At 46.9% G+C, this 14,711-nt stretch overlaps 1 protein-coding gene across 5 annotated transcripts in view; it reads right to left on the reverse strand.

The window, feature by feature from the left end:
* The window catches only part of FNDC3B (fibronectin type III domain containing 3B), a 399,472-nt gene that overhangs the window by 73,146 nt on the left and 311,615 nt on the right, over positions 1-14,711 (reverse strand). For all 5 annotated transcript variants that reach the window (XM_066240652.1, XM_066240651.1, XM_066240650.1 and 2 more), the window contains exon 11: positions 12,968-13,021. In XM_066240652.1, the coding sequence (XP_066096749.1) occupies positions 12,968-13,021 (54 nt within the window). The remainder of the gene's footprint in view (positions 1-12,967; positions 13,022-14,711) is intronic.

A 14,711-nucleotide genomic window follows, 5' to 3' on the forward strand; every position in this document is an offset into this window, starting at 1 on the left:
AGAAGATTGAAGGAATCAGACCAACTGACAGGAATAATAACATAAATGTTTAATAACTGTTTATCAGAAATAAAATACGTTCAAATTGTTCATATCAGTGAAGTTTTATAGATGGCAAATCATAAACTGCATATTTTGTAGGTAGCATGACTCTAAATGATTTTGAGAGATTATAAACTGTGGTTTGTTCCTTGTTCTAATAAAATATAATTTAAACCAGACAGGATTACTGAGATATACTACATTTAGAAAGGACACTTCTTTTTTAATAATTTTAAGTCATCCTTGTGTAGTTTCCACTAAAACTTGGTCGGCCCTAATAGACATGGATATCTTCTGACAACTTTTAGGCCTGCTGCCATCAATAATCTGATCAAATACAAGAGCAAGTAGGCCACCTGTGGAGTTCACACAGAGGCAAGTGTAGAACGGGGGTCTCAAAAGGCCCATGAGTTGGCCGGTCAACAAGGGAAACAGGGCACGAACACCCAGCAGCACCCCGGTTCTCGGACACGAGAGCGCCAGTATGCAGCATGTGAGAACCCAGCACAGAACCTCCTGGGACAGGCACCAGAGTTCCTGCTCTCCCGGGGCAGAAAACTCCACCTCAGTCAGAGACACGGGGAAGAGGCTTCGAGCCCACGCCCTTGATCGTCTGGAGCAGACCTAGCCACTGGGTACCTCTGACACGAAGCAACGAAACCCCAGCCTCGTCCTGGCCTTACTTTCTACTGCCAGTGTCCACAAGCCAAAAAAAGCGGACTTCCAGGTTCCCTGGCTTGTTTCCATCTCACACTGTTGGGCATGTCCAAGTGCACATTAAGTTCATTCAAGGACAAAGCTAATCTACACAAGAATGTGAAAAAATCTTGAAGTACAAATCAACCATGTGCAGATAAACTTCACAGTGCCCTCTCTGGTGTGAAGTGAGGCATTATGAACCTGGGTTGCTTCCTTTCTCAGTGGCGTGTTCCCCTTCTCACTCCACTGAATTTATGCTTCTTGATAATCTACTGTCATCCCACACCCAGAACGAGCCGGAGAGCACGGGGTCAGCACCCTGGGCCTTGAGATGAGGGCTCAGGGCACCATGTCCTCCGCTTCTGGTCAGAATCGTTCTCCAGGAAAGCGCTGGGCTTGTCAGCAGGCTGGCCTATGTGCACACACATGGCAGAGCAGAACTCCTGGGTCCTGAGATCCTCAGTTTGCCTTATCTCCTCCTTCTTACCATGGAACAAAAACACACTGCATGTCATCTACATTCAGATCACACCGATCAGCTGATTCCCACACCCACCGCAGGTCTCAGGAAGCCCGGTCCCCTCTCTGCCACAACTCTATTTACCACAGATTTCAGCTGAACTAGGCTGGTCACCCCACTACCTGATCTTTTGGTGAGCAAGTGCCACCTTTCCATTCTAGATTCATAGTCACAATCTTTCGGGGGACGTCCCAGCCTTATAACACTTAGAATACAACACACTATAATAGCATCTGTCTCTCCATTGCTCCATCCGCATTTTCTCTCACTTTTAAGAAGGGTTACACATTTGGTTACAAGTCTAATAATAATGAATGCCGATGTTCTTCTGGATCCAACAAGGTTCCTGATAAATTGTGAAGACGGTCAGAGACCTCCAACTTCTGACTGAAAGGGCCCAGCCCGCAGAGTGGGAAGAAGTGCGGACGAACGTGAAACACATTTACACGGCTGCACTGCAGAGAATGACAGCCTCGGAAATACTTTTCAAAAGGTGTTATTAACCACAGGGATAAAGATATGAACCTTATGAAACATTATTTCATTGTTTAAAGTGATATTTGGAGTTAAAGTACAAATATAACCAGTTTTAAATATTTTGAGGGACATCGACTCTATTTTCCTCATTTATCTTCTGCCCTTTTATTATCAACTTGAATATTTTTCCATTTCTCTCTAATCTATAGTTTAATTAAAGTTAGCTATCAAATAAAATTACGACACATTTCTTAATTATCTCCCCCATGAGAAAATTAAATATTTGCTGACCTCTTGTGAGTCACCCAAAAGAGTAGGACAGACGGCCCCGCCCCCAGTACCAGTACGGAGGCAGGGGCGCGATGGGCAGGAACACTACTTAGCGGGTGGTTCCCTCTCGTCACTGAGGCTGCATGCAGGCGGTCATCTCTCCACAAGTTAGCTGAGCAGAGCAGTGCCACCACGGTGTGTCCTGCTGGCTGGCGGAGCTGCCCTGGACAGAGGGTCTGAGTCCCATCGACCACTGCATTTCTGGCTACACATATAAGTCTTCCTTCTCCCTCTACCCAGACACTCAGAAAAGAAGAGGGGTAGGAAAAAAAGAGCTATGTTTTAAAATTCATGACCTCGTAGCTTACAGCATGGTTATTCAAACACACCATATGTGCTATAAAGGAATAAAATAAAGGAATAAAAGATTATTTAATGTTTTATCATGGCTAAGAGAGTCAAGAAAAGCCTTATGTCATATTGTGGTGATTTTAAACCTATCAAAAAATTCTTTGATACCAGCAAAACCTAGGGCCCTTTTCCTTGAAAGTGGGTATGCTTGGGACCCACTTGTAAACGAGAGAACACGAAGCCGTGACTTCCAAGGCTAGATCTGAAAACACAATGAAGCTTCTGTCTTTTCCTGGCAACATTAACTTTTGCAATTCTGACTCCCTAATGACTGCCATGCTGTGAGGCAGCCCCAGATGATGTCCTGCCAAAGCCACCAGGGAACATGAGATTGGCGAGTGAAGACCCCACCAGGAGATATGACTCCCAATAAGCCCTCCCAGCTGCATAAGAAAATGACCATATATATATATATATATATATATATATATATATATATACACACACACATATATATACATATACATATATATATAAATTTTTTTAAAGTGACTATATCAAGCCTTTAAGTTTTGAGGTAATTTGTTACGCAATATTACACTCCCCTATTCTGATGTCTATATATGTTTATAATATAAAGTTTTTCAGTCAACTTTTAGGAATTCCTTCTGTACTACAAACAGCCAGGCAGTAAGGGAGCAGGAGTGTTAACACTCGGGCACAAGTGTCTGACACAGGCTGGAACAGAGGCTATTTCCTACACTCACTCAGGGCAGGACTTTTCCCTTCAAAGCCATCCAACAAAGTAACACATTTTGGGGTTTTTAAAATTATTATCATTATTATTTACTTATTTTTATTTTTCTGTATTTTTCTAAAGTGAGAAGCAGAGAGGCAAAGAGACTCTCGCATGTGCCTAACCAAGATGTACCCGGCATGCCCACCAGGGGATGATGCTCACCCCATCTGGGGTATTGCTCCACTGCAACAGAGCCATTCTATTCTAGCACCTGAGGTGGAGGCCATGGAATCAAAAATGTTAATCAATGGCAATAAAATTACTTCCTCTTACAGAGAATCATTTTTTATTGTATTAAGATTTTTCATAATATTATACCAAAAGTTGTAGAATATCGTGAAGAATTTTTTAAATATAGGCATGTAACAGTCTTTTGAGGATGGTTTAGATATGCTATATCCCAAAGCCACAGGAGTGAACAAATTAAAACCTTTCCCAAGTGTGTCCGCCTGTTAACCGTTCCTTGGTCTGTTTGCAAACACAGACTAGAATAAAGTCCCAGTGGAGAAATCAAGTTACAAGTGGATAGGCCTCTTTGAAAACTGGGACCTAAGTACTATATAAAAAGAATTTATTTATTTGCAACTCATTTTTTTTTTTTTGTATTTTTCTGAAGCTGGAAACGGGGAGAGACAGTGAGACAGACTCCCGCATGCGCCCGACCGGGATCCACCCGGCACGCCCACCAGGGGCGACGCTCTGCCCACCAGGGGGCGATGCTCTGCCCCTCCGGGGCATCACTCTGTTGCAACCAGAGCCACTCTAGTGCCTGGGGCAGAAGCCAAGGAGCCATCCCCAGCGCCCGGGCCATCTTTGCTCCAATGGAGCCTCGGCAGCGGGAGGGGAAGAGAGAGACAGAGAGGAAGGAGAGGAGGGGGGTGGAGAAGCAAATGGGCGCTTCTCCTATGTGCCCTGGCCGGGAATAGAACCCGGGTCCCCCGCACGCCAGGCCGACGCTCTACCGCTGAGCCAACTGGCCAGGGCCTGCAACTCATTTTTAAAGTTAAAAGAATTTTAATTTAATTTGTTAAACTAATTTCTGTAGCTGAAAGACTGAAAACAATTTTTTCTCATTAGTTTTCCTTCTTTATTAACCTATGTATCTATATAAAGTTGTTCTTAGTACCTGGGAAGATGAATCAACTAAATGGGTTGTTTTCCTATTAAGGAATTAACACATCCACAGCCAATTCTAACATATAACTCACACATACTCCAATTAATTCAGGTGTTTTCCTGCCAGAAGTAATTCTGTCGAGTGTGGGGAATGTGGTTGCTCTGGCTAACATTTCCAATTACCCTGGCACTAATGACCCTGGAAGCTGGTATTTCCAAAATTGGCACTAACAGATGAAGTTGGATGATATTTCCAATTGCCTTCAAATTAATAGACTGGAAATGACCCTTCCTGTTCCTCTTCCTGGCACAAGGATGAGAATAGCCGACACAAGGGCGCCAGAGTCCACGGTGAACTAGCTCTGTTTGGCCTGTGACTACTTCTCTTCCTGAAGTTTCCTTGATCTGTATGGCACTGACCTTCTCTCACAGGCGCTACCACAGCCACGCCTGCTGCCTTCTCAGTCTGCTCACACCAGATTTGATACTGCCCAATAAATACGTGACATGAGTTTGGTTATCAGTTGTCATGTGCTGTGGCCTATGGATGCTGGATGCTGGATGCTGGATGCAGACATGAGCTGGGCGCTCTTTGTAACAGGCACAGTTCAACCTGTCAGAAATGGCAAAGATAAATCAAATAAAAAATAAGGTTACACTGGCCAACTGAACTGCTGCCAGGCTCGATGATTTAGTCTGCTAGTGTGTCTATATTTAGAAGTTGTTCCAGCACTGGCCGACCCTTGGCACCATCAAAGATAAATGTTGGCTTAAGAAATAAAAGAGCATGTATGTGCAGCATGACCATATAGAAGAAGGGGTTCATACAGGGAGGTGAGACACTTCACATCTGGGTGGATTTGAAAGTTCCTTGTGCCAAACCTCCTCAGTGATGCCTCTTTCATTTTATTGAGCACTCTGGCACAGAGGAGCTTTCAAAGGTAAAAAAAGGGGGTGGGAGAGTCCTGTGGTCACAGGCTCCTAAATTAGTTCTGTATTTATTTTATACCCTGGCATACTAGTTTTTTTCTATTAGTGAGAGAAGCTTAGCTACCTGAACTATGCAAGGATAACCAGGTTGTCTGACTTAAACATAATTTTCATATATATCTCTTCAAATATGGTGGTCCACTGGATGCCACCTGCTTTGAAAGATCAATGTGTCGAGACTGTTCCAGTGAAGGGAAAGGAAAGGAGCAAGGTGGTGATTTTAGAATAGTCAGCCTGTACAATTCACACATGGACAAGAGGGGAGGGGCCTAGCCCGTCCCCCAGGCCAGGCCCCTGCACTATTCACACATGGACAAGAGGGGAGGGGCCTAGCCCATCCCCCAGGCCAGGCCCCTGCAGTATTCACACATGGACAAGAGGGGAGGGGCCTAGCCCGTCCCCCAGGCCAGGCCCCCGCACTATTCACACATGGACAAGAGGGGAGGGGCCTAGTCCGTCCCCCAGGCCAGGCCCCCGCACTATTCGCACATGGACAAGAGGGGAGGGGCCTAGCCCGTCCCCCAGGCCAGGCCCCCGCACTATTCACACATGGACAAGAGGGGAGGGGCCTAGTCCATCCACCTGGCCAGGCCCCCGCACTATTCACACTTGGACAAGAGGGGAGGGGCCTAGCCCGTCCCCCAGGCCAGGCCCCCGCACTATTCGCACATGGACAAGAGGGGAGGGGCCTAGCCCGTCCCCCAGGCCAGGCCCCCGCACTATTCGCACATGGACAAGAGGGGAGGGGCCTAGCCCGTCCCCCAGGCCAGGCCCCCGCACTATTCGCACATGGACAAGAGGGGAGGGGCCTAGCCCGTCCCCCAGGCCAGGCCCCCGCACTATTCGCACATGGACAAGAGGGGAGGGGCCTAGCCCGTCCCCCAGGCCAGGCCCCTGCAGTATTCACACATGGACAAGAGGGGAGCGGCCTAGTCCGTCCCCCAGGCCAGGCCCCCGCACTATTCACACATGGACAAGAAGGGAGGGGCCTAGCCCGTCCACCTGGCTAGGGCCCAAGGCTGCTCTCTTCCAGCTGGCAACCAAGAGGCACGACAAACAGGAGTTGATAAATTGGATGCCAAGGACCAAGACGGGTATTTGTAATTTAACCTCAGCTGGAAGCTTCCCACAAATTCTGCTGCCCAAACACATAACTCCACCACAACACATGAGATAAGTGATAAAAAGCAGGCAGAGAATCTGCTCCAGGTGTGCAGATGACTAGAGCTGAGTCCCTGAGAGAGAGGGCTCCTCTGAACTCAGCTCTGCCTTTGGTACCTAGGGACCTCTCTGAGTTATTAGATCCTTCCTGGCCTAGTTTTCTTCCACAGGAGCGTTAGGGGAGGATGCTCTTCTCCTGTTCTCTGCAAGCACTCCTACATGGCAGCGAAGGTCTGTGCGAACACCACCACTCTGCCAGGTCACCCGTTTGGTTAAAGGTACTTGTGTGAAAGTTGGTTTCTGATGGACAGAGTGCCAAACTAACGTGAAACCTTACTCTCCAATCTCCATGAGGGCATTCCCCGAGAACGACCAAGTGAGCACATGGGCCTGGACCACGGGGAGTGGGGGTGGAGACAGGCCTTCCCGGTCCTCTCCACAGGACTGACATGCTATTCAACCTAAGGCCGCATGGCTCCTCAGACAGAACGTCAATTGCATCAGCCTCCGGAAGGCTCTCCTCAGCCACTCAACACTCAGTCCCTCCAGCGCTGTCCTGTCTACCCGAAACGCCAAGTGCGAATTCCCTCGGGCAAAAAAACATTCTGAAAGATTATCAGTACTAACTAGTCATCACCTACGTTAAACAGTTATCTGATTAATGAAGTAGTTATCAAGTACCACCTGTGGGGCCGACTCAATTCCTAGAATGAGCTGAGTCTGCTCTTCTTGAACTAGATGTCCAAGAAATGACCATCTGGGGCCTGCCCAGCACCACCTAGGTGCTAATGGCTCCCCAGGGGTGTAAAGTTCTACCTGCTGCTGGCCTTTCTGCTCTACTTGAAATTATACATCACTTGATTTCTATATTATTTATTTTGTTCTTAGTCGGCTATGCTTCCTAGCTGTGTGGCTCATTAGTTACCAGGAAAGACAGATGTGAAAATCCTCGTTGGGCCAGCTGAGTCACATATGAGGCAGATTCTGGGGAACTCCACGAGCAATTCCCACAGAGGTTTTTCTGGGTCTTTCATATGTTTCCTACACGTCATATCCACAAACTACGCTAATGAACATCTATATATAACACTGACGTCCGTTTCTGTTGAGTGCAAACCAGAGACACTAATCTCAGGGTTCCTGTTTAAGTTACCAGCAGAAGAATGTCATATTCCTTTCATTCAATCCTTCTAATTGTTGACTTTTTTCTACCCTAACCTTAACTTGTGCTTAGGTGACATGAAATAATCATTACACTGAATCTCCTTCAATCTTAACCTACCTATGAGATAAATGACAATTTTTCAAGTGGAAAAGCTGAGGCTTCGGGTTCTATAATTTGCCTTACTAATCAGAGACAAAACAGACTACTAATCCATCTCTCCTTAGGTGAACACCACATGACTCAATATGAGTCCATGCCAGAGTCACAGCCAGATCTCAGGAGACCCGCATCTGCTGAGTAACTGGCTGCGACAACCCCAGTCAGCATTTCTGCATGGCACCATTTAGAGCAATGTCAGGAGTAGAACTCACGACAAGCTACGTTTCCACACATACTTCCTTTATGGAATTTATGTGTTCTAAAATGGAAAAGAAAGTTTGTATTTGACCTTGAAGTTTGACCTTTTACTCCAGTTTTTAAGGAAAAGGCCAGATCATCACCCTTGAAAACAGACTGGGCAGGCGTCTATGTGTAAATGAGCCCAGAGGTTTTGTAATTCTTTCTCATAAAAGCCCATCCCTGTCCTAGAAGCCTCTATAGCCTCAATCGTTCCCTGTTAACTTCTAGAGAAAAACTCCCACCTCTCCTGCGTCAGGTCAGCAGCAGAGAAACAACAGAGGGGCCAGGCTGGCTTGGATGGTGTGGAAGGAGGGATGGGGTAGGTCAGGAGGCCGAGGGGCGGCAGCTGTGAGCACTATCTCCATGAGAAATCCAGCACATGAGCCTTGCTCTGCTGTTGACCGTCAGACGCTTTTCTCCTACTCAGAATCTAGATTAAACTAAAACTCAATTCATACTCATATAAGAGTTTTTTGTTGTTTGTTTTCTAAATCAGCACTAGGTCTAATACTCAAATCTAGTGAAGACAAAAACCATTACAGGGTTTCAGAACCTTCTGCCAGCCTTCAGAATGACAGTGAGCTGTAAATTAAACCTGCAGGCAGGGGGAAGGCACGATCAGAAAGAAATGGAAATGTAATGATGAGTTATCCAATAGTCAAGTACAAAACTGCCTTGATAATGGCTTTCTGCTCTGGAGGAGCAAACAGTGGCTCAACATCTATGGAACTGAGGCCAGACTGCAGCCGTGAGGCTCTAAGCGCGACCTCTCGTCTGAGCACAGTGCAGGGAAGACGGCAGCTCCACACCTTTCCAAGCTGTGACAGCTGATCTGTTTCAGGGGAAAACTGAAACTGACGGCCACAGCTGGAAGCCAGGGACATCCATGTGCTCCATTTACTTTTTTTTGTATTTTTTTAAAGTTGGAAACGGGGAGGCAGTCAGACAGATTCCCGCATGCGCCCGACCGGGATCCACCTGGCACGCCCACCAGGGGGCGATGCTCTGCCCATCTGGGGCGTCGCTCTGCAAAACCAGAGCCACTCTAGCGCCCGAGGCAGAGGCCACAGAGCCATCCTCAGTGCCCAGGCCAACTCTGTTCCAATGGAGCTTCGGCTGCAGGAGGGGAAGAGAGAGACAGAGAGGAAGGAGAGTTGGAGGAGTGGAGAAGCAGATGGGCACCTCTCCTGAACCTGGGACTTCCGCACGCCAGGCCAACGCTCTACCACTGAGCCAACCGGCCAGGGCCTTCCATTTTTAGTTGCTTCTTAGCTCTTATAGTCACAGGTACTTCCCACATTGATTTTAAAGATAAAGGATTGCCTAGTTACACAGAAATTATTAACTGAGAAAAGTAGGTAGCCAGCCCTCTTGAAGAACTATTTGTGATCGATTTCCAAGGGAATTCTACAGAACAGTGGTGTGACAACAATGGTGATGAATTTCGATGAATTTTGGAGAGGAGGGCTACCAGCTTTCTTTGCTATGTGTTTGCAGATCCCTATTAGGGACACACCGGCCTTCAGAGACCTTATCTATTGATTAGGGTGGTTCTTCTCATGGGCAGCTCAGCACACAGCCCCAGCCCTAGCAGAAATAAAGGCTGGGGACTCACCTGCCGCTCTGCTGCTCTTTTATTCATGAACATTGTCTTCTGAGAGACTTGACAGCTGGATCTGATGCCAGTGCTCTTACTTTACAAGTACTTGGAAAATTTTACACTAATTGTTTTACTGGAATGGTGCTTAAACACTAAACAAAAGAATAAAGTATACTGGGAACTCTCAGCAGTTCCGTTACACTGTAATAAAAATACCGGGCACCCAGACATCAGCGCTGGCATACACACGGACGGTGCCTCCTTGCCCCGGGCTCTAGCTCACAGCAGGTGCCTGAGCAGAAACTGGCCGCAGCCCTCAGGAGCACAGCCTTCTCGGAGACTGTGCGTGCTGCTGGCTCCCCCCGCGCGGCGATCTACTCGCTTTGCATCCTAGCCATCTCACTCCCTTCCAGCCAGTTTCTGCCGCCCCAGAAGGAGAGGTTGTGCCTGTCTGGCTAGGACAGATGTGCTGGGAGAAGGATGGAGGTGTGGAGGAGCAGAACCCCTCCCATTCTCCCGCCCCAGTAGGCTCCCCAGGGCAAGGACCAGGAAAGCCCCAGCACCAGGTGCTCTCGGCTTCAGAAAACCACCGGATTTCAGAGGGGCAGCCAGAGCCTCACGGGTTCACACTTCTTGTAGGCCTGTTGTTCTCCGTTCACACATTTGCTTTGCCTCCTTGAAGCCAAGGCCCGGACAGCATGGGAATGTGGAAGCAAAAATCAAGCCAAGTGAGCTGCCCCCAAGAGGCCTGCCGATCCCCAAATTAGCCGCTAATTGTAGAAACACAGACTGTTGTACTTCTTTGTCAGAGACTTTTACCTTTGAAATGACAGGTCAGGCAGGAGTCAACTGGTTACTAGTGCTTGTATTCTCATTGCAAGGAAACCCAAAGTTACAATTTTTTAATCTTTTTAGGGAGACTGGAAAGGAGGGAGATATAACATAAAGCAAAGGAGCTATTGGGTGAAACAATCTGAGAAGCTTGTGGCTAAGTTTGTTTCTTTATATCTGTTCAAAAGTATAGAAGGATAGCATGACATCAACTTTCTCAGCTACCAGAACAAGCACGCACCTTCCCAGCCCGTAGTCCCTCGTACGACAGAACAGTAGGCATGTGCTACGAGTGTGAACTGAGAGGTATGCTCCGTAAATGCTGAAACGATTAATAAACAGGCCAAATAACAGTGACAGGGACCCCAAAATATTCTCTTGTCAGAAGAAACCTACTAAGCAGGTTTGAGACCACATAAACATATCAGTGCACATAACTGATGGGCTAAGTGAGGACCAGAGAAGTGAAGTGACCTGGTTTACAGCCTCGAACAGAATCCACGTCTCCTACTCTCAGTGTTCTTTCCATTATCCTGTTTCTAAGAGGTACTTTACAGAGTTGGAGGCCCAGAAGTTTTCTAAAAGGTGAATATTCTGCCATAGAACATAAAAGGATTCCTGTGGTGGCAAAAGGCCGGTGGTAGTGACAGTTCATTAACCTGAATCTCCAATACAGCCTGTCAGAGTGGGAGAGAAGAGAGGAAAGGGAAAGGCAGAGGATTTGGGTAGGAACAAGGAAAAGAAGGAAGGAGAGCAAGCAGGGGCAAGATAGGGGAAGGCCAGACACAGCCACTTAGTGTTGTGCTGTCACTAGTCCAAAGTGGGTCCCATCAATTACAAATGGTCACCAGAAATAGTCTCTCCAGTTCCTCTGCGGCTGCAGCACTTGTCCTCCAGCATCCTGCCAGGACACTTCCCACTCAGATGCAAGAGGAAGGAAGCCAACACCTGAGTCACCATTACCATTTCCTGAAGCACCTGGGTTTTCCTTGGAAGTTTCCCATTTAAGTACTCAGCTTCTCTGACATTACATGAGGCAGAGAAGCTGCAAAAAACACAGGAGAATGACACACACACACACTCTCTCTCTCTCTACCCTGAGAAGATACCCGAAATGAAAAACAGTCTCCTTTTTACTGGTAAACTCTATCTCAACATATGAGAGAAAAAGGTCAAGTCAGTACAACAAAGCAACACACTGGCAACAGCCCCCACCCCACGGCACTCCCCCTGGGGCAGGAAGGGGAGAGGGGACGATGGGAACTGTGGACCCAAAGGTCAGCCAGGTTCCTTTCCAACTCTCCCGACTGCCTCCAAAAAACCTCTGTCCACAAGGGCCACAGAGTGGTTTCACTTTCCAATGAAACCACCTTAAAATGGGACCCACCGAGTCTGTGATACCCAGGTTAGGTCTGCGATTCCAGCAACCTTTGTGTAGGAACTATTCAGGAGGGTCCTGGGAACAGAAACTGTCTTTGGTGTCTTGTGACTCCAGCTGTTCCAGTGTAACCCTAATGAATATACACTCCACCAGAAAGTGATGAAATGCCCCTGCTCCACATCAAAATTTCATGAGAATTTCATCTGATTTTCATTTTATATTTGGTTAAAATATTTTTCCACACTTGACAGGTTACTTTTTGCCTAAGCCCAAGCCTGCATTCTAAATCTTTCAATCCCCCTGAATTTAAGTCACAAAGACTAATTATCTTACAGTTCTCTCAATCCCACCTTTTCTATTCTTAAAATCCTTAGGTCTCTTTGCTCAATCACAGAAAAAGAAACTAACCTGAGGATAAATGAATAAAATTAAGATCTACAGGTATAAAAAGTACAATTGCTTTTCAGGAGTTAAAAGTCCCTACAGAAAGCTTTTCCTGCCTGAGAGTATTTGTAGCTTAGCAAAACCAGAAGTGCACTTGGTCAGCATTCAGTCCAGAGTGGCCTTAAGATAAGAAGACTCCATCACAAATACCATTCCAAGGGCCTCTGGTGACAGAAACAGCAAAGGGGACACACCTATTCTAGGGTGTTCTCACCCACAGGTGGTCACACATGGGCAGAGCAGACCTCGGTGCTGCTCCACTCTCCCGAAGGAGCACCCAAGGGTGCACCAGAGTGCACACATGGCAGTCAAACTCACAAAGAAGGACCAGATAATACTTCCCAAGCCACAGTGGTATGCCTTATCAAAACCGTTTATGCAGGATCGCTGTGGGCAGTCAAGATGACAAGGTCATCAATTTTTAATACTAATTAATGAATGGCTAGACATTGGGGATTCTAAAATAATTAAGACCCAGTCTTTTTGTTTAGTAGCATTTCTTGCAAAAAAACCAAGTAAATATGTTTTAATGCACAATTCTTCACACTACTTCAATCCACCTTCATTCTTCAGTCATAACTATTGGCTTACATATTTCTCTCCTTACATTCCTTTTTTCCATGTTTAGCACATCTTAAAAAAGAATAAAAAAATAAAATGGTATTTGTTCAGGAATTTTATTTTTGAAATGGTGTTTTAGGTGAGTATGAAAATATGCTTACCTCATCCCATTCCAAAAGGTAGTTGGTGATTTTTGAACCATTGTCAACTGGGGCCTAAAAATTAAGAATAAGAGGTTAGAGAAAGTTGTTCACAGACTTGTAATGAGCTTGTACTTGGTTCATATACAATGTCTGTGCTAGTACTAGACTATAACCCAGGATAGCTTCTATATTTCCTTGGTCAAACATTATCACAAAACATTTTTAAGACAATTCAACTGTAGAGAAAGTCTCTCCATTAGTAATAAATCATTTCCACAAATAGCCAATTCACCTTCCCTACCACCCATACGGTGCCCAGCACCCTCTGGGGATAAAATTCTAAGATCAAACGGAGGAGAAATAAGGCAACGAAGAAACAGAAGCATGCTTGGCATCTGGGGGACAGAGCTGGCCAGGAAGGCTCAGTGTCAAGAATTTATATTTTTGTTAATTTCTCCCATACATTTTTTTAGGGGCTAAGATTAGAATGCCTTTTGGGCATTAAGATCCCCCCCCAAACCTAAACAAAAATAAGGAAAAATGGGATCCTCTATTATCCCTTCTGAAGTTAGCAAAAAGAAGTGTGATCATTTGCTTTCCTTCTAAATACATGCTGAGATCTGATTCACTGAGGAAACAGGCTTTGGACAATAGGAAAAAGAGCAAAGAACTTTTGGAAAAAGAGTATTTTGCAGCATTAGTCCTGCCAGAGGGGAGTCCCTTAACAGCATGAGGGGAGTGGGAGAGAAGGAGATGAGAGATGAGAGGGAGATGAGAGATGAGAGGGAGATGAGAGATGAGAGGGAGATGAGAGATGAGAGGGAGATGAGAGATGAGAGGGAGATGAGAGATGAGAGGGAGATGAGAGATGAGAGGGAGATGAGAGATGAGAAGGAGATGAGAGATGAGAAGGAGATGAGAGATGAGAAGGAGATGAGAGATGAGAGGGGGAGAGATGAGAGGGGGAGAGATGAGAGGGGGAGAGATGAGATGGGGAGAGATGAGAGGGAGAGAGATGAGAGGGAGAGAGATGAGAGGGGGAGAGATGAGAGGGGGTGAGAGGGGGGAGAGATGAGAGGGGGAGAGATGAGATGGGGGAGAGATGAGAGGGGGGAGAGATGAGATGGGGGAGAGATGAGAGGGGGTGAGAGGGGGAGAGATGAGAGGGGGGAAAGATGAGAGGGGGTGAGATGGAGGAGAGATGAGGGGGGGAGAGATAAGGGGGGGAGATGAGAGGGGGAGAGATGAGAGGGGGAGAGATGAGGGGGGGAGAGATGAGAGGGGGAGAGATGAGAGGGGGGAAAGATGAGAGGGGGGAAAGATGAGAGGGGGGAGAGATGAGAGGGGGGAGAGATGAGAAGGGGTAGAGATGAGAAGGGGGAGATGAGAGGGGGAGAGATGAGGGGGGAGAGATGAGAGGGGGAGAGATGAGAGGGGGGAGAGATGAGAGGGGGGAGAGATGAGAGGGGGAGAGATGAGATGGGGAGAGATGAGAGGGGGAGAGATGAGAGGGGGAGAGATGAGAGGGGGAGAGATGGGGGAGAGATGAGAGGGGGGAGAGATGAAAGAATGAGAGAGATGTAAGAGATGAGAGAAAGAGAATGAGAAATAGAAGAGAAAAAGAGAGGAAGAGAAAGGGGGAACAGAGGGGGTGGGGGAGGGGGAGGGAGAGAGCGAGTGTAACTCAGAAGTGGGGCGCAGGCAACCAACAAAAAGACCATGTCCCGTTGCAGAAATGCACCTGGGCCTAGATCATCCCCAG

Source organism: Saccopteryx bilineata, chromosome 8, assembly GCF_036850765.1.
Source record: "Saccopteryx bilineata isolate mSacBil1 chromosome 8, mSacBil1_pri_phased_curated, whole genome shotgun sequence".
NCBI lineage: Eukaryota > Metazoa > Chordata > Mammalia > Chiroptera > Emballonuridae > Saccopteryx > Saccopteryx bilineata.